Source organism: Ranitomeya imitator, chromosome 2 (assembly GCF_032444005.1).
Source record: "Ranitomeya imitator isolate aRanImi1 chromosome 2, aRanImi1.pri, whole genome shotgun sequence".
NCBI lineage: Eukaryota > Metazoa > Chordata > Amphibia > Anura > Dendrobatidae > Ranitomeya > Ranitomeya imitator.
The window spans coordinates 634,940,189-634,961,732 of NC_091283.1; the positions used below are offsets into that span (position 1 = coordinate 634,940,189).

General features: G+C 43.4%; 1 protein-coding gene across 1 annotated transcript in view; it reads right to left on the bottom strand.

Moving 5' to 3' along the window:
• Positions 1-1,171: 1,171 nt before the first annotated feature.
• Positions 1,172-21,544, bottom strand: part of GDF10 (growth differentiation factor 10) — a 30,101-nt gene continuing 9,728 nt past the window's right edge. Inside the window, exon 3 of the mRNA XM_069752675.1 lies at positions 1,172-2,263. Coding sequence (XP_069608776.1) covers positions 2,072-2,263 — 192 coding nt within the window. The 3' untranslated portion in view covers positions 1,172-2,071. The remainder of the gene's footprint in view (positions 2,264-21,544) is intronic.

Genomic DNA, 21,544 nt, shown 5'->3' on the forward strand with positions numbered 1-21,544 from the left:
CAGTGATGTGTCACTTACTGAACTGCTTGGTGTAGTTTTGTTAAAATCCTTGTCTTCTCTGCTGTAGATGTAGCAGTGGTTAGAATTCTGAGCTGTGTATAACCCTGCCCACACCAATGATTGACAACTTCCTGTATACACTGTACGTTTTTCACAAACTGCCAGTGAGGGCGGGGTTACACAGATGAGCTGAACTGCCTGGCATGCAACATCAAGTCCTGCTGTGATAATCTGCTGCTGATAAAACACTGATTGTATTGAAACTACTGCAAGCTGCTAAGCAAGTGACACATTCCTGGAATGAGGCTCTCTTCCCCTACTTTACAGTGTTCTCAGATCATATAGAAAAAGCCTGCTGACAGATTCCCTTTAAGAACATATTATGAAGCAATTTAGGCAAGGGCGGACATTTACTTTACACCAACCAGATGACTACTCTGTACACAATTAATTAGAGGATATAGTAAGTCACATAAAGTAAATCAATGCTTAGATCTACCATCTCTCAATATAGCGAGTGGAGACAGCCATATCATACATTCTTCTGAGGATGTGCATGCGTGTGTAATATGCGTGTGTTACAACTCCATGCAACCTCCAATGGGGCCTATAATGAGGCACGCTATGAGCCATACTGTTCTTCCATAAAATATTCTACTATGAAATGATTAGGATTACCTCCAGGGGAGAACATTTCTATAATACCGCATATAGAGCACTGACTAATAGGGAACACAAGACCTCATATTTACGGGTCTGACTGCTGAGACTATTTTATGTCATGTAATATTGGATGTTTTATAGAAATTATATATATATTATTAATAATTAAAAACAACTGTACAGGTATAATGCTAAACTATAAGTGCTAAGGGTACAGGGGTGCATCTATAATCCTTAAGGCCCGCCTATACACATTAGGGCTTGTGCACACGTTGAGTATTTGTAGAGTTTTTTTTTTTACAGTGCTAGCAAATTGAATGAGATTTCTGAAATGTCAATGCTGCCTTTTCTTCATTGCATTTTTTCAAATTTGTAGCAAATCAATTATTTCAGCATTTTTACAGCGGCTTTCGTCCATTTAAATGAATGCATTAAATGGCAAGTAAAAACACCTCCAAAACACAAATATTGTATGCTGCATTTTTACTGCAAAGAGACAGGTACAGTATTTGGTGCAGGAAACTTCTCTGCAAATACTCGTGTGCACGTACCCTTAGAGCAAAGGCGTCTAAAAGGGAATTTTATTTGTACGGGGGTCAGAGATGATGTTGGGGAAAGTGCTTGATGGCTGATTACCTCTCTCTCCACTTAAGAAGAAGGCTTGAATAAAGAAATAATACAATCGATACTCACAGCAACAATGTCCGATCTCTCACATAACGACGTTCCCCAGTCCCCCACCAGTCTCTACTTTCCGGCTGCAGTAATAGTGTCCCACTACAAGGAGAAGAATTAGAGACCCAGGGAAACCTGGCAGGGTAGACTTGGCAGTGGAAGGGGAAACCTGGCAGGGTGGACTTGGCAGTGGAAGGGGAAACCTGGCAAGATAGACATGGCAGTGGAAGGGAAGGGGATCACTGCCAGTTTGCATTAGAAACTCAGATTTATGGCCCACATAAAAATATCTTGACATTATTCAGCACAACAGATGCCCATAGCGGGAGGTAAACCTTGACTTTCTATGGTATACAATATCACTGCAAACAATATGGCTGTACAAGAAATATATACTATACACATGGAACACACAGAATCGCCATCACAACATAAAAAGTAGAAATCCACTCCTGTAAAGTGTAAGACAAGAATGCCATCTCCAGATCAGGTTCATTCATATCTCAAGCTGTAGGTATATGGTTCCTTCATACCACGATGTCACTGAAGGAAAATATTGGGGAACTATCCGCATCTTTCCCAATATATTAAGTTTTTTCCTTCCAAAGAAAATCCATTTCCTTACAATGACACTTGTGTCCTGTCCACCGTGACAAATTGTTAAGGAAAGACGAAAAAAGAGGCTCTGAAGGCCTCGCAGTAATGACTTTGCGGTGGACCTCTCAGCATTGCGTTATCTGCAGGAACAACTCTCCACTGACATATTGGGGTACACTTTCAGTACCACATTTCGACCTTCATCCAGGAAAAGGACGCTTAGGGAACTCATTCTTTCAGGTGTACAGCACGGTTCTGGGACACCAGGGATGATGCCAACAGCCTTGACTATGCTCTGTATTGTTGCATGGTTCGAGGGGCGCACCACCTGTGAGAGAGGAGCAATAGAAAATCGTGTAAGACTTAAAGTGGTAACAAATGTATTCTTAAACCCGTATGAACATTTAAAGGAAATGTTCAAAATTCTAGAAAAAATTGAATAAAAATAAGAACACATAGATTGTATCTGGTACTGCACATAAATCCTAATGACTTGAACTGATATGAGATGCAATACCAAATATACTTGATAGACAAAGGTGACATAAATTATGTAAAAATAGCCCTGATGTGAGGTCACATACCATCCTAGCCAACCTTCTTGCACTTTCTTCTGACAAGTCTAGGCTGTACTATCTACCCTGTGCTACCCTGCTTAGTCACTGTAACCTACTGCCTAACATCTGCGAGAAGCAGCTACAAAATCAGTCAACAGTGGACATTTAAAAGGAATCTGTCAGTAGGGTCAACCCTCCTCAGCCATCTATATGGGCATGTAGGACATAGGAAGCTAAATAAAATGATACCTTGATATCTGCGATCCGATGTCATATTCCACAGTAATCCCCATTTTTCTAAATATGTAAATGAGCTGTTAAGATCTATGGGATGGACACAGATCTCCCTGATAATCTCTCTGCAATGTCCAAGCCTATTTCTCATCTGTACTGCTTATATATATATATATATATATATATATATATAGATAGATAGATAGATAGATAGATAGATAGATAGATAGATATATACCGTATATTTTTATATTTCAGGAATAGATGACAAATTAAGTACATGAGATATTGTTGTGCAGCCATAATGTGACATTACTAGTAATGTTTTCCAAAGCTGTAGCTTTAAAGAGTGCCTATTATCTGTTTGCGACCTCCTTTTTATAAATAAAACAAAAAATAAATAATTGGCAGCATGTCAAATAAGAATCCCGGAAGTTTGGATTCTACTTCTTTTTGAAAGTCGGATCCTTTAGACAGTGATTAGGAACTATTTACTGCATTTTTGAATCAGTCATATTTTGATATATCATTTGTGTGTGGGTGTGGCTGCCCATTGTTCTCTTCAATAAATGATAGGCACTCTTTAGAGCGTTACTCCTACAAACACATTATTTTTCACAAGCACAGTAAATGCATATTTATTGTTAAACAGGACTTTTCACCAAATTTTTCATGTTGAAATGGACAAACGATGTAATAGTGGATGCAGAGAAGAGTACAATGTTTTTGTGTTTATTTAATTTCTGGTTGTTAGATTTTTACATATTTGTTAGATGATTTCTAGACTAGCTCAACTTTCCTGCAGTCCTCTGCAACAGAAGTTGTGATTACTAGGCAGAGCTGAGCAGTGTTAGTTGCCTGCTCCTGAGAGATCAGAGATGTGAAACTGCAAATGTTGCTCTGCTGATGCATATAACAGAGGATTATCTTCTGCCATATGTATCGACAGAGCAGCCTTCACATTACTAATCTGTTAGTAGCAGTCAACAAACACAGTTCAGCGCTGCATTGCCTTGCTATTGCAAGCTCTGTTCTGGAGGGGTGCAGGAAAGTTGTAATTTTCTAGAAATCAGTCAGGCAGGGGATACTATATGAGCATACAGTGTACAGGAGCACAGAGTGTAGTCTAAAAGTAGACTACACTGTCAGTGCAGGAGGCAGGAATCCAGCTGAGAGACACTGCATTAGGGATAATTGTCCAAGAGCACAGGATCTACAGCAGGATAGTTCCAATGTCAACTGGAGGGTAACGAAAGCCTGGAGGGCCGTCCTTTGGGAGGTAGGGGTGATATGTGCAAATTAGGGCAGATCTAAAAAAAAATGTAAAAAAAAAAAAGAAAAATACTAGAACAAAGGGATATACATGTTTACATTATTATAAAACCCCATTGTGATTTTGGAAATGACTCCAACCATCATCATGTGCCATATAGACTAGCACTAGTTTCTTTAGTTTCCATGCCTGAGTGTGACTGCTGTCTCTTCACTCCCTGTAGATAAGCCCCCTGCTGATTTTTTAATAAAAACTTTAAAGGTAACGTGACTCTCGTACCAACATCTATAAACAAATGATATGGCTGCATCTGTCTTTTAAGGCTAATTACAGGCAACCCTATTGTGTGGGGAAAGTTTACAATATATATTGATACTCACTCTTTCAAACTTCTTTTGCTTCATATCCAAATGACCTTGACTAATTGAAAAGGCATGTACTACGGGCGAACCAGTCATGCCAATCACGTGCCCACTAAGACATGACTATGATCCCTATCTGTCCTGAGGACTCTCAATTCTAAATATTTTTCTCTCCACTGGCTAACACGGTACCAAGATATATATCTTTCCTGTATCTGTCCTCCGAGAACTTTGCATCCTGCGACTGCATTTGAAAGTTGCAATTTTGGCATGTAGTTAGAGGTCCACTGCACAGGTCTGGAAGCTTGAGGTCACTCTGCTGCCAAAAGTCTCAATGATCACAAGCAGCCATAGGATGCAAAGTTCTGGGAGGAGAAAATGTGGCCAGATCATGGAATCTTAGTCACACCTCAGTGGACATGATATTGCTATATGGGGCAGGACTGGTTTGACAGTAGAGCACGCATTTCACGACAAGTCAAGATTGTTTGGATATGTAGCAAAAGAAGTTTGAACAGATGAGTATCACTATATACTGTACACTTTCCCCACACAATGCGGTGGCGTATAATCAGCCTTAAAAGACAGATGTATGCAGCCATGTACATTAATTACTTTTTAGGTGTTGATTCAGCTATCAGGTTCCCTTTAACCCCTTCCCAACCTTTGACGCAGCGTATGCGTCATGAAAACCTGTGCCATTCCAACCTGTGACGCAGCATATGTGTCATGGCCGGATTGGGCTCCTGCAGGCCGGGTGAAAGGGTTAACTGTAATTTCACTCAGCCTGCAGGGACAGGAGGAGTTGTACTTTAGCCCAGGGGGGGTGGCTTCACATCCCCCTCCCCCCGTGGCTACGATCGCTCTGATTGGCTGTTGAAAGTGACGTTTCACTTTCACTTTCAATCAGAGCGATAGTAATATTTCACCAATGAAAATTGGTGAAATATTACAATCCAGCCATGGCCGATGCTGCAATAGCATCAGCCATGGCTGGAGATCGCGATGTCCCCCCCCCCCCACCGCCACCGATCACCTCCCCTCCGTCCTCTGTCCTGTCATTTCCTGTCCTCCACTCCCCTCCGTCCTCCTGTCCACTTCCCCCACTGTCCGGTCCTTCCCCCCCTCTGTCCGATCCCCCCCATCATACTTACCGACCTCCCGTGTGCCTCCCGGTGTCCATCCGGCTGCTGCATGGGCGCCGCCATCTTGGAAAATGGCGGGCACATGTGCAGTGCGCTCGAGGAATCTGCCGGCCGGCAGATTCGTTACAAGTACATTTTGATTGCTGTAATAGGTTCTATCACAGCGATCAAAAAAAAATAAATAAATAAATAACCCCCCCCCCTTTATCACCCCCATAGGTAGGGACAAAAATAAAATAAAGAAAATTTTATTTTTCTTTGTCCCACTAGGGTTAGGGTTAGGGTTAGTTCACACTGCGTCTAAGCAGTCCGTTAGACAGACTACGTTACACCACGGCATAAACGCGGTGTAACGTAGTCCATTCCGGCCGCCATTGACAGCAATGTTGGACGCATCACTAGCGCACGCCCACAATGGGTGTACGCTAAGGATGTGCCGTCATTGAGTGACGGACCCGGAGACGCGGGCTGCAGCGTTTCCGGGTCCGTCACTGCTAGCGCAGATAGAGCTAGCAGATGCTCTATCTGCGCTAGCGCGATGCAAACGTCGGCACTTGCACTAGCAGCAGCCCGTTAGCGTATGTGCTGAACGGGCTGCTGCTAGCGCAATGTGAACCTGGCCTTAGGGTTAGGGTTTGGGTTACGGCTAGAATTAGGGTTAGAACTAGGGTTGGGGTTAGAATTAGGCTTTGTGCACACGGTGCGGATTTGGCTGCGGATCTGCAGCAGATTGGCCGCTGCGGATTCGTAGCAGTTTTCCATCAGGTTTACAGTACCATGTAAACCTATGGAAAACCAAATCCGCTGTGCCCATGGTGCAGAAAATACCACGCGGAAACGCTGTGTTGTATTTTCCGCAGAATGTCAATTCTTTGTGCGGATTCCGCAGCATTTTACACCTGTTCCTCAATAGGAATCCACAGGTGAAATCCGCACAAAAAACACTGGAAAACCCCGGTAAATCCGCAGGTAAAATGCAGTGCCTTTTACCTGCAGATTTTTCAAAAATGGTGCGGAAAAATCTCACACGAATCCGCAACGTGGGCACATAGCCTTAGCGTTAGGGTTGGAATTAGGGCTAGGGTTGGAAATAGGGTTAAGATTAGGCTGTGGTTAGGGTTATGGTTAGGGTTAGGGTTGGGATTAGGGTTAGGGGTGTGTTGGGGTTAGGGTTGTGGTTAGGGGTGTGTTGTGGTTAGGGTTGTGATTAGGGTTATGGCTAGAGTTGGGATTAGGGTTAGGAGTGTGTTGGGGTTAGTGTTGGAGTTAGAATTGAGGGGTTCCCACTGTTTAGGCACATCAGGGGTCTCCAAACGCAACATATCGCCACCATTGGTTCCAGTCAATCTTGCATTCAAAAAGTCAAATGGTGCTCCCTCCCTTCCGAGCCCCCAAACAGTGGTTTACCCCCACATATGGGGTACCAGCATACTCAGGACAAACTGGGCAACAATTATTGGGGTCCAATTTCTCCTGTTACCCTTGTGAAAATAAAAAAATGCTTGCTAAAACATAATTTTTGAGGAAAGAAAAATGATTTTTTATTTTCACGGCTCTGCGTTGAAAACTTCTGTGAAGCACTTGGGGGTTCAAAGTGCTCACCACATAACTAGATAAGTTCCCTGGGGGGGTCTAGTTTCCAAAATGTGGTCACTTGTGGGGGTTTCTACTGTTTAGGCACATCAGGGGCTCTGCAAATGCAACATGACTGTTATGATAAGGCAATTCAGTACCACAATGGACGTAGAAGCCAGAGCACATACAGTGACCTGACAATAACCCAAAAACATAGAACGAACTCTTAGACGTGGAAACTCTGCTGACCGCAATCCCTAATCCTCTCCAACACACACTAGAGGCAGCTGTGGATTGCGCCTAACGCTCCCTATGCAACTCGGCACAGCCTGAGAAACTAGCTAGCCTGAAGATAGAAAATAAGCCTACCTTGCCTCAAGGAAATACCCCAAAGGAAAAGGCAGCCCCCACATATAATGACTGTGAGTTAAGATGAAAAGACAAACGTAGAGATGAAATAGATTTAGCAAAGTGAGGCCCGACTTTCTGAACAGAGCGAGGATAAGAAAGGTAACTTTGCGGTCAACACAAAACCCTACAAACAACCACGCAAAAGGGGGCAAAAAGACCCTCCGTACCGAACTAACGGCACGGAGGTACACCCTCTGCGTCCCAGAGCTTCCAGCAAGCAAGAAAAAACAAATACGCAAGCTGGACAGGAAAAAACAGCAAACAAAATAACAAAAGCGGAACTTAGCTATGCAGAGCAGCAGGCCACAGGAACGATCCAGGAGGAAGCAAGTCCTATACTAGAACATTGACTGGAGGCCAGGATCAGAGCACCAGGTGGAGTCAAATAGAGCAGCACCTAACGACTTCACTACATCACCTGAGGAAGGAAACTCAGAAGCCGCAGTACCACTCTCCTCCACCAACGGAAGCTCACAGACAGAATCAGCCGAAGTACCACTTGTGACCACAGGAGGGAGCTCTGCCACAGAATTCACAACAGTACCCCCCCCTTGAGGAGGGGTCACCGAACCCTCACCAGAGCCCCCAGGACGACCAGGATGAGCCATATGAAAGGCACGAACAAGATCGGGAGCATGGACATCAGAGGCAAAGACCCAGGAATTATCTTCCTGAGCATAACCCTTCCACTTAACCAGATACTGGAGTTTCCGTCTCGAAACACGAGAATCCAAAATCTTCTCCACAATATACTCCAACTCCCCCTCCACCAAAACCGGGGCAGGAGGATCAACAGATGGAACCATAGGTGCCACGTATCTCCGCAACAATGACCTATGGAAAACGTTATGGATGGAAAACGATTCTGGAAGGGTCAAACGAAAAGACACAGGATTAAGAACCTCAGAAATCCTATACGGACCAATGAAACGAGGCTTAAATTTAGGAGAGGAAACCTTCATAGGAATATGACGAGATGACAACCAAACCAAATCCCCAACACGAAGTCGGGGACCCACACAGCGTCTGCAATTAGCAAAACGTTGAGCCTTCTCCTGGGACAAGGTCAAATTGTCCACCACATGAGTCCAGATCTGCTGCAACCTGTCCACCACAGTATCCACACCAGGACAGTCCGAAGACTCAACCTGCCCTGAAGAGAAACGAGGATGGAACCCAGAGTTGCAGAAAAACGGCGAAACCAAGGTAGCCGAGCTAGCCCGATTATTAAGGGCGAACTCAGCCAAAGGCAAAAAGGACACCCAGTCATCCTGATCAGCAGAAACAAAGCATCTCAGATATGTTTCCAAGGTCTGATTGGTTCGTTCGGTCTGGCCATTAGTCTGAGGATGGAAAGCCGAGGAAAAAGACAAGTCAATGCCCATCCTACCACAAAAGGCTCGCCAAAACCTTGAAACAAACTGGGAACCTCTGTCAGAAACGATATTCTCCGGAATGCCATGTAAACGAACCACATGCTGGAAGAACAATGGCACCAAATCAGAGGAGGAAGGTAATTTAGACAAGGGTACCAAATGGACCATCTTTGAGAAGCGATCACAAACCACCCAAATGACTGACATTTTTTGAGAGACGGGAAGATCTGAAATAAAATCCATAGAGATATGTGTCCAAGGCCTCTTCGGGACCGGCAAAGGCAAAAGCAACCCACTGGCACGAGAACAGCAGGGCTTAGCCCGAGCACAAATCCCACAGGACTGCACAAAAGAACGCACATCCCGTGACAGAGATGGCCACCAAAAGGATCTAGCCACTAACTCTCTGGTACCAAAGATTCCAGGATGACCAGCCAACACCGAACAATGAACCTCAGAGATAACTCTATTTGTCCACCTATCAGGGACAAACAGTTTCTCCGCTGTGCAACGATCAGGTTTATTAGCCTGAAATTTTTGCAGCACCCGCCGCAAATCAGGGGAGATGGCAGACACAATTACTCCCTCTTTGAGAATACCCGCCGGCTCAGATAAACCCGGAGAGTCGGGCACAAAACTCCTAGACAGGGCATCCGCCTTCACATTTTTAGAGCCCGGAAGGTACAAAACCACAAAGTCGAAACGGGAGAAAAACAGTGACCAGCGAGCCTGTCTAGGATTCAACCGTTTGGCAGACTCGAGATAAGTCAAGTTCTTATGATCAGTCAAGACCACCACGCGATGCTTAGCTCCTTCAAGCCAATGACGCCACTCCTCGAATGCCCACTTCATGGCCAGCAACTCTCGATTGCCAACATCATAATTTCGCTCAGCAGGCGAAAACTTCCTGGAAAAGAAGGCGCATGGTTTCATCACCGAGCAATCAGAACTTCTCTGCGACAAAACAGCCCCCGCTCCAATTTCAGAAGCATCAACCTCGACCTGGAACGGAAGCAAAACATCTGGCTGACATAACACAGGGGCAGAAGAAAAACGACGCTTCAACTCTTGAAAAGCTTCCACAGCAGCAGAAGACCAATTGACCACATCAGCACCCTTCTTGGTCAAATCGGTCAATGGTTTAGCAATACTAGAAAAATTGCAGATGAAGCGACGATAAAAATTAGCAAAGCCCAGGAACTTTTGCAGACTCTTCAGAGAAGTCGGCTGAGTCCAATCATGGATGGCCTGGACCTTAACAGGATCCATCTCGATAGTAGAAGGGGAAAAAAATGAACCCCAAAAATGAAACCTTCTGAACACCAAAGAGACACTTTGATCCCTTCACAAACAAAGAATTAGCACGCAGGACCTGAAACACCGTTCTGACCTGCTTCACATGAGACTCCCAATCATCCGAGAAGACCAAAATATCGTCCAAGTACACAATCAGGAATTTATCCAGGTACTCTCGGAAGATGTCATGCATAAAGGACTGAAACACTGATGGAGCATTGGCAAGTCCGAATGGCATAACTAGGTATTCAAAATGGCCCTCGGGCGTATTAAATGCAGTTTTCCATTCATCGCCTCGCTTTATACGCACAAGATTATATGCACCACGAAGATCTATCTTGGTGAACCAACTAGCCCCCTTAATCCGAGCAAACAAATCAGATAACAGCGGCAAGGGGTACTGAAATTTGACCGTGATCTTATTTAGAAGGCGGTAATCTATACAAGGTCTCAGCGAACCATCCTTCTTGGCCACAAAAAAGAACCCCGCTCCCAATGGCGACGATGACGGGCGAATGTGCCCCTTCTCCAAGGACTCCTTCACGTAACTCCGCATAGCGGCGTGCTCAGGTACAGATAAATTAAACAGTCGCCCTTTTGGAAATTTACTACCAGGAATCAAATCGATAGCACAATCACAATCCCTATGCGGAGGTAGGGCATCGGACTTGGGCTCATCAAATACATCCCGGTAATCAGACAAGAACTCTGGGACCTCAGAAGAGGTGGATGATGAAATAGACAGGAATGGAACATCACCATGTACCCCCTGACAACCCCAGCTAGACACAGACATGGATTTCCAATCTAATACTGGATTATGGACCTGTAGCCATGGCAACCCCAAAACGACCACATCATGCAGATTATGCAACACCAGAAAGCGAATATCCTCCTGATGTGCAGGAGCCATGAACATGGTCAGCTGGGTCCAATACTGAGGCTTATTCTTGGCCAAAGGCGTAGCATCAATTCCTCTCAGTGGAATAGGACACTGCAAGGGCTCCAAGAAAGACCCACAACGCCTGGCATACTCCAAGTCCATCAAATTCAGGGCAGCGCCTGAATCCACAAATGCCATGACAGAATAGGATGACAAAGAGCAGATCAAAGTAACGGACAAAAGAAATTTTGACTGTACTGTACCAATGGTGGCAGACCTAGCGAACCGCTTAGTGCGCTTAGGACAATCGGAGATAGCATGAGTGGAATCACCACAGTAAAAACATAGCCCATTCCGACGTCTGTGTTCTTGCCGTTCAACTCTGGTCAAAGTCCTATCGCACTGCATAGGCTCAGGTTTATGCTCAGATAATACCGCCAAATGGTGCACAGATTTACGCTCACGCAAGCGTCGACCGATCTGAATGGCCAGAGACATAGACTCATTTAGGCCCGCAGGCATAGGAAATACCACCATGACATCCTTAAGGGCTTCAGAGAGACCCTTTGTGAAAATAGCTGCGAGCGCACCTTCATTCCATTGAGTGAGCACGGACCACCTTCTAAATTTCTGACAGTAAATCTCAATCTCATCCGGACCCTGACACAGATCCAGCAAATTTTTCTCTGCCTGATCCACCGAATTAGGTTCATCGTACAGCAATCCGAGCGCCAGGAAAAACGCATCAATATTACTTAATGCAGGATCTCCTGGCGCAAGGGAAAATGCCCAGTCTTGAGGGTCGCCACGCAAAAAAGAAATAATAGTTCTCACTTGTTGAACTGGGTCACCAGAGGAGCGAGGTTTCAAGGCCAGAAACAGTTTGCAATTATTTTTGAAATTCACAAACTTAGTTCTATCTCCAAAAAACAAATCAGGAATAGGAATTCTTGGTTCCAACATAGAATTCTGAACCACAAAGTCTTGAATATTTTGTACTCTTGCAGTGAGATTATCCACACATGAAGACAGACCTTTAATGTCCATCGCTACACCTGTGTCCTGAACCACCCAAATGTCTAGGGGAAAAAAAAGGCAAAACACAGTGCATAGGAAAAAAAATGGTCTCAGAACTTCTTTTTTCCCTCTATTGAGAATCATTAGTACTTTGGGCCTCCAGTACTGTTATGATAAGGCAATTCAGTACCACAATGGACATAGAAGCCAGAGCACATACAGTGACCTGACAATAACCCAAAAACATAGAACGAACTCTGAGACGTGGAAACTCTGCTGACCGCAATCCCTAATCCTCTCCAACACACACTAGAGGCAGCTGTGGATTGCGCCTAACGCTCCCTATGCAACTCGGCACAGCCTGAGAAACTAGCTAGCCTGAAGATAGAAAATAAGCCTACCTTGCCTCAAGGAAATACCCCAAAGGAAAAGGCAGCCCCCACATATAATGACTGTGAGTTAAGATGAAAAGACAAACGTAGAGATGAAATAGATTTAGCAAAGTGAGGCCCGACTTTCTGAACAGAGCGAGGATAAGAAAGGTAACTTTGCGGTCAACACAAAACCCTACAAACAACCACGCAAAAGGGGGCAAAAAGACCCTCCGTACCGAACTAACGGCACGGAGGTACACCCTCTGCGTCCCAGAGCTTCCAGCAAGCAAGAAAAAACAAATACGCAAGCTGGACAGGAAAAAACAGCAAACAAAATAACAAAAGCGGAACTTAGCTATGCAGAGCAGCAGGCCACAGGAACGATCCAGGAGGAAGCAAGTCCTATACTAGAACATTGACTGGAGGCCAGGATCAGAGCACCAGGTGGAGTCAAATAGAGCAGCACCTAACGACTTCACTACATCACCTGAGGAAGGAAACTCAGAAGCCGCAGTACCACTCTCCTCCACCAACGGAAGCTCACAGACAGAATCAGCCGAAGTACCACTTGTGACCACAGGAGGGAGCCCTGCCACAGAATTCACAACAATGACGCCCGCAGACCATTACATCAAGTCTGCATTTCAAAAGTCACTACTTCCCTTGCGAGCCCCGACGTGTGCCCAAACAAACTCAGCAACAACTATTGGGGTCCAATTTCTCCTGTTACCCTTGTGAAAATAAAAAATTGCTTGCTAAAACATCATTTTTGAGAAAAGAAACATGATTTTTTATTTTCATGGCTCTTCGTTGTAAACTTCTGTGAAGCACTTGGGGGTTCAAAGTGCTCACCACATATCTAGATAAGTTTCTTGGCAGGTCAGTTTCCAAAGAGGGGTCACTTGTGGGGGGTTTCTACTGTTTAGGCACATCAGGGGCTCTGCAAACGCAACGTGATGCCCGCAGACCATTCCATCAAAGTCTGCATTTCAAAAGTCACTACTTCTCTTCCAAGCCCCGACGTGTGCCCAAACAGTGGTTCCCCCCCACATATGGGGTATCAGCGTACTCAGGACAAACTGGACAACAACGTTTCGGGTCCAATTTCTCCTGTTACTCTTGTGAAAATAAAAAATTGTGGGCTAAAAAATAATTTTTGAGGAAAGAAAAATGATTTTTTATTTTCACGGCTCTGCGTTATAAACTTCTGTGAAGCACTTGAGGGTTTAAAGTGGTCACCACACATCTAGATTAGTTCCTTGGGAGGTCTAGTTTCCAAAATGGGGTCACATGTGGGGAAGCTTCAATGTTTAGGCACATAGGGGCTCTCCAAACGCGACATGGTGTCAGCAAACGATTGGAGCTAATTTTTCATTCAAAAAGTCAAATGGCGCTCCTTCCCTTCTGAGCCCTACCATGTGCCCAAACAGTGGTTTACCCCCACATGTGAGGTATCAGTGTACTCAGGAGAAATTGCCCAATACATTTTAGGATCCATTCTATCCTGTTGCCCATGTGGAAATGAACAAATTGAGGCTAAAAGAATTTTTTGTGAAAAAAAGTACTTTTTCATTTTTACGGATCAATTTGTGAAGCACCTGGGGGTTCAAAGTGCTCACTATGCATCTAGATAAGTTCCTTGGGGGGTCTAGTTTCCAAAATGGGATCACATGTGGGGAAGCTCCAATGTTTAGGCACACAGGGGCTCTCCAAACGCGACATGGTGTCCGCTAATGATTGGAGCTAATTTTTCATTCAAAAGTCAAATGGCGCTCCTTCCCTTCCGAGCCTTGCCGTGTGCACAAACAGTGGTTTGTGACCACATATGAGGTATCGATATACTCAGGAGAAATTGCCCAACACATTTTAGGATCCATTTTATCCTGTTACCCATGTGAAAATGAAAAAATTGAAGCTAAAATAAATTTTATGTGAAAAAAAAGTACTTTTTCATTTTTACTGATCAATTTGTGAAGCACCTGGGGGTTCAAAGTGCTCACTATGCATCTAGATAAGTTCCTTGGGGGGTCTAGTTTCCAAAATGGGATCACTTGTGGGGGAGCTCCAATGTTTAGGCACACAGGGGCTCTCCAAACGCGACATTGTGTCCTCTAAAGATTGGAGCCAATTTTTAATTGAAAAAGTCAAATGGCGCTCCTTCCCTTCCGAGCCCTGTCGTGCACCCAAAACAGTGGTTCTCCCCCACATATGGGGTATCCGTGTACTCAGGACAAATTGTAAAATAACGTTTGGTGTCCAGTTTCTCTTTTTACCCATGGGAAAATAAAAAAATTGTTGCTAAAACGTCATTTTTGTGACTAAAAAGTTAAATGTTCATTTTTTCCTTCCATGTTGCTTCTGCTGCTGTGAAGCACCTGAAGGGTTAATAAACTTCTTGAATGTGGTTTTGAGCACCTTGAGGGGTGCATTTTTTAGAATGGTGTCACTTTTGGGTATTTTCAGCCATATAGACCCCTCAAACTGACTTCAAATGTGAGGTGGTCCCTAAAAAAAATGGTTTTGTAAATTTTGCTGTAAAAATGAGAAATCGCTGGTCAGATTTTAACCCTTATAACTTCCTAGCAAAAAGAATGTTGGTTCCAAAATTGTGCTGATGTAAAGTAGACATGTGGGTAATGTAATTTATTAACTATTTTGTGTCACATAACTCTCTCGTTTAACAGAATAAAAATTCAAAATTTGAAAATTGCAAAATGTTCAAAATTTTAGCGAAATTTCAATTTTTTTCACAAATAAACGCAAAAATTATCGACCTAAATTTACCACTAGCATGAAGCCCAATATGTCACAAAAAAACAATGTCAGAATCGCTAGGATCCGTTGAAGCGTTCCTGAGTTATTACCTCATAAAGGGACACTGGTCAGAATTACAAAAAATGGCCAGGTCTTTAAGGTCAAAATAGGCTGGGTCATGAAGGGGTTAATAACTGTTCTAACCTTTTGGGAGACAAGATGTAACAAAAAAATCTCAAAATAAATTATAATAAAACAAAATACTCTAACAAACAATTAAAAATCCTAATAACCTTCCTCTAAATGGAAACCCTAGCCCCCACCCAGTTCCCTGAACAAGGCCACGGTATATATTATACAAATGGTAGACAATAGCGGACACAAGTATAATTTTTATTTCAAGGTTTCATCACGTGATTAAAAAAAGTAGCTTTTTTTAACTAGTTTGCCCAGAGTTTCATGAGAAACATAGAAGACTTATCTGTGGAACATGCCTAGTGGTGGTCAGGCCACTTTGTCGACAGCCAAACACTAGAATGAAATGGAACTGGTGCTAGGAAGAGACACTTATTTGATCTCTTGGCTGTAACGGGCCAATCATACAAGAAGAAAGATGTACAGAACCAATTGGACACCAAGGTCCAAGTCTCTTTCCTGGAGAAAATACCACTTCTAGACTTAAGAGTTTCATGACATATGCTAACAATATGTCTCAGTGTCTTTGAGACAATCCTTCTGAATGGCAAAATACACCCCATATGTGTATGAGACTCCTATTTAAAATTTGTAACATGACTTTACCCGCTACATGCCATTTAGTCTTTGGTAGTAGACGGTCCAGTTACAGTTTCTACCTGTGCCAATCCTATGCTGTGCCCCTTCTCCATCGTGAGAGCTTGGCAGATCTCTGAATATAACATGTTTTGGGGAAATTGCTAAACCCATCCTCCACACTCTAGGAATTCCCCTCATAATGTCAACCTATAAAGTACAAACTTTATGGCCCTGAAAAAGGGGGAATAATTACTGCCGCTTTGGTATGGTACTCCTTTAAATTCCAGAATGGATACAGGCCCCTGAGGCATAGGCCTGACTTATAAAGGTCTACTTAAAACATGATTGCCCCCTTGGGAGAAGATGAATCTACAAACAAGAACAAAACCCATCTTGTGTCACACAACGATGACTGCATCATGTAAGAATTACAAAAGACTCTAGTACATGCCTCTTGCTCATAACTTCCATGTCGTACCTGTAGATACCCTCTAGAATCAACACGTTAGTGCCACGACATGAATTCTGATGCCTATGGAGATGCAGTAGGGTCCAGGGTTGCCAACTTTATTTTTTTCTGCAGCTCATAATTGTGATATGAGGATTCGTTTAGTCACTGCAAACTATAAAATTATGATAATTAAAGTCAAAATAATTTGTAGAAATTTCTTCAGCTTCAAAAAATCAAGGACCCCTTCATTTCTTTTTTTACGGACAAGGCAAATAGAGTTCTGTATGTTTATGGATGGTTGGCAACCATGGTAAGGTCCCAGAGAAGTCTATGAGTGCAGTATTACAGCTCCACATAACTCAAAGCCGTATAACACTCTGAAGCATCAGCTCTCGGGGCCTTCAGCCATTGCATGACATTCATGTGCTCATTTACCCACTGGGTGGTGCTGCACTATAGTGAAAGTGCGTGGACAATTCTGTTCCAGGCGAAGTGAAAACAAGGAATTCCAAGCGCAATAGGGTCTTATCCGATGGACAAATTTGCATAGGTGACGAGTGAAACCAATATTGTGTTACTCATGATGAAGAAGTTGGTTGAATTTCGAAACGCGTTGAGAATAAACAGCATGGACAATCCTGTACAATGTCTTCTGCATTCTTGAATTACATTAGAAGTGCAGACTGCTATCCTCCCACTACTTGCGATATCTGGCTAAGTGCTTAATAACATAAAGGAAAATTATGAAGGGATACATCATACAGGTTGACCCCCATGTCCCAACATTGCTTCTAGGGAAGAATTATTATTAATATTTATTTATATAGCACCATTGATAGCATCTACAGGATGATGAGGAAGGAGACAATAGGTTGGGGGGTTTCAGTGGCTCCGGTAGTGGTGAGGTGGCAGGTTGTAAGCTTTCTTGAAGAGATGGGTTTTCAAGAATCACCCTATAATAGGGTCCTATATAGAAGGGTAGTAGTTAGAAAGGTGGAGGGCAGAGTGACATGTACCTCTGGTGCAGAAAGGATTGATTGTGCCACCTTAACCAATTAGCATCACTATTAGTTTCATATTTCTTCTGATGTGGCAGCCGGTTAGCACACTTATAGACTGATAGATTGCTTATTGGATGCCACATAATTTGCTTTCATTAAGAGTTACTCCCAATTAGATGCAGGTTCAAGTGACATTTCGCAATCTCAAGAACGAGGCCTTATTGCCTGCCACCAGGGATGGAGAGCCAACTTTGAGAACTCCCAAACAATCGAATTAAGAGAGACCATACGTGTGCGAATACTGCTCCATTCCTGGGGAATGAAGAGCCCTTGTTCTGAGATAGATCCTGGTCTCACTATTGGGGTCTGCATCTAGCTGACAATTTTTGAGCATGTCCAATGTATGTGCTATAAATGCCCAAAATGTCCTAGCCTTTTGAGTAACAGAGACACCTAAAAGTGCCCCTGCAGCCCTCCACAGTATTCTCTACTCTACATGTGTTATAGCATCTGCGCCATCTCTAATGTAGTAGCGTAACATAATGTCTGTTCTCCTGCCTGCTCGTTTCTGAGCCTCCCCCATTTTATTATGTATATTTATAAATTATATATTTAATTTTTCTTAAGTTATTCCCATCACAGAAAGTGATAGCATATCGTTAAGAACGCCTGATTGGTTGGTGTTTGACAGTCAATTCTAAAAGTGGCGCCATTTTTCAAAGTTGTTCCTTCCACTTCCGCACTATTTACCACTCATTATGGAGGGAACTGGAACACTGCTCCATTCAAATGAGTTGGACTATGGTCAGGAAATCTAATGAAACAGGCTTGGGGTAAAATTAGTTGGGTTGGGTATTTTTTGGTCCTGGTGAAGTATTGACTAGCTACGACTCCATTGCATACCAGTCTCTATACTACATGCCCTGTACTCGATTAGATTGATACAGAATCTGCCACCAGATTCATGCTACTTATCTGATAGGAGCATAGAGTTGGGGCAGAGACCCTGAATCTATCGCTGGGTCACTTAGCTGTTTTATGTGCTATATCTCTGTTAGTCCTCTCAGTTGCAGTGTAGTCTATAATATTCATTCATTCATATTCATCAATGGCTAGTTACCATCACCACTGATTGGCAACTTTCTGCAATGAGCAATATAGGCAGAAAGGTGTCAATCAATGGCATGGACAGGGTTAGACAGAGCTCATCAATGATAAGACAGATACAGCAGGCATATTATCAAAACTACAGCAAGAAGCCCAGTATGTGATACACCACTGGAACCATTGCCTGGGATTCTTCAATGCTCTTGTTAATTTGCATTGGTTTTAGTATTTACAACTTATTCTCTCTAAGTTTTCTGCCACTATTCAAGATGTTTTCTTTTTTTAAGTCTTATTTTTCTTTTCTTCTCAACAACTTTGCTTACCGAGATGTTTTAGGCAGATTCATGAAATCCAACTTTTATCAAAAGTCACATTTCTATCTTGGTGCCTCTTACTCCAGTCCGTGACTGGAATAAGCTTTCTGGTTGAGCTTTTGACACATTTTTTCACAACCATACGGCTAGGGAGGGGCCAATTCACGGCCAGACTAAGCCTGTCACTGATCAATCAGCGACACGGGATTTCTGTTACAGACAGACAGAAAGACAGACAGACAAACAGACGGAAGTACCCTTTAGACGATTATATAGATAGATAAAAAAGGATCAACAAAAACTAAGAGTTTATGGTAGACATTGCTAAGATGTGTTTTTTTAATGCTTTGTTCATTTTCTGTGATTAGTGATATTTTAAAAAAACATGTGCAACTAGCAAGAGTTTACATATACATTTAGAACATGCATCACCGCCAAGCGCTTTGTTCATGTAACAGTGGTCCGAGGAGAGGCTGGAGGGGTGTAACTAGGTGAACACCTGACTCTACGCTAGAGCCCCTAATGGTGGAGTTACACTTGGCTTCAGATGAACACTAAGTGCTATGCCAGGACGGACCTTGCACTCATGACAGCTGACCCCCAAGGGGCAGGAAGCTGAAACGGGCTAGAAGGAAAAGTTCAGCTGGTACAGGCAGGCACAGCAGGAACACAGGAGCAGCAGGTGCAGGTGGGAATGGCTGGAATACAGGTAGGCACTGGCAGGTGCAGACAAGAACAATAGGTATACAGGTGGGCACTGGCAGGTGTAGGCAAGTATGCCTGGTATACAGGTGGACATGGCAGGTGCAGTAAGGAAGTGCAAGTACGAATGATATACAGGCAGACATGGGCAAGTAAAGGCAGGTACTAGAAGATAAACTAGAACAGGGGCCCTGAGAACTAGCAAGCATGCAAGCAAAGTGAACACGTTGTCCAGGTACCTTCCGTCAGGTGGAAGTGCCTTAAAGTGGACCTGACATCAGGATTTTGTTAAGTAAACTACAGACACTGTATGGTTGGAGCAATTACACTGATTAAAGTGATAGATGCCACTATGCATGCGCTGCTGTTGGCACCATTTTTCTGTAGTTAATTTTTTTTCCAATGACCACAATATGAACAAGTGCAGTATTTAAAATAGGAGGCAGGTCACTGAAGGTTCAGTGACTTATCATTTATGAATATGAGAACAGAGCACCAAATAAACACGTGCCCACAGGCCCTCCCCAAAGCACGAGAATCTCATTAACTTAAAATGTTAAATACAGAATATACAACAACCACAAGATGGATATAATCATCCCATGTATCATTTTAATCAATATAACGGCGCCAACCTGAAAGTGTCTGTAGTTTACTTAGGAAAATCCTGATGATAGGTTCACTTTAAATAATAAGTGTCAGAGCAACAGTAATTATCTTGGAGGACTCAATGATGCACTGAGGCTCTTCCTTCAGGTCAGAATACAGAAAGGACCTGGAAAGCGCATCCTCCTTGATGTTTTTGTTTGCCGGCTGGAAATGGAGAACAAAATCAAAAGCAAACAAAGACCACCTGGCTTGACGCAGATTTAGACATTGTGCGGACTGCCAATAGTCAAAATTCTTGTGGTCCGTATGGATAATTACAGAATAAACCACTTCCTCAAGTAGAAAATGACACTCCTCCAAAGCCAATTTAATCACCAAGAGTTCTCGATCACCTATCGAGTATTTACTTTCTGGAGCTAAAAAGGCTTTGAAGAAGAACTCTCAAGTCACCATACGTCCCATAGTAGATTTCAGAGTAAGAGCGGCATCGGCCCCATCCACCTCCAAATAGAATTGTTTATTACTCTCAGGTCGATGCAGCACTGGAGCTGAAGAGAAGGTCTGTTTTAAGGAAGAAAAAGTGCTTTCAGTCTCCAGAGACCATTCCTTTGGGTGTGCATCGTTACAGATCAGGGCAGAAATTGGAGTAGTCCGAGATGAAAAAATGTGGAATGAACTGGTGGCAGTAATTTGGGAATCCCAGAAACCGATAGCTTTCAGGCCATCAGGGCACTTTAGAATGGCAGACACTTTCTCAAGATCCATCCTCAGTCTAGTCTCAGAGATGATGTATCCTAAGAAGGCAAGAGAGGTTTGCCATAGACATAGGCAGATGGTGCAGATGGGGGGAGAACACCAGTACATCGTCCAGGTAAACCACCACACAAGAGTAGAGAAGATCTCAGAAGACATAATTTATCAATTCTTGTAAGACTACTGAGGCACTGTAGAGCCCAAATAGCATTACATGATACTCATAATGGCCATCCCGGGTATTGAACACAGTCTTCCATTCATCCATCTGGTATATTTGGATTAGGTTATATGCTCCTCGCAGATCAAGTTTAGTAAAGACTCTAGAATCACTGAGACAATCACACAACTCTTAGATAAGTGGCAGAGTTTACTTATTCTTGATCATTATCTGGTTGAGACCCCAATTACAATGCAGGGCCGGAGTGAGCCTTCCTTCTTTTTAACAAAGAAGAATCCTGCCCCATCTTGGGAGGATAACTTCTTGATAATTCAACTGGCAAGGTTCTCTTTGATTTATTCGGACATGGCTGCCTGAGAAAGGCAATAGATACAGCCTTGAGAAGGAGAATAACCAGGGAAAAGATCTATAGGACAGTCATGCAGCCTGTGGTGGTGGTGTCTCCACCTCCTTCTTTTCG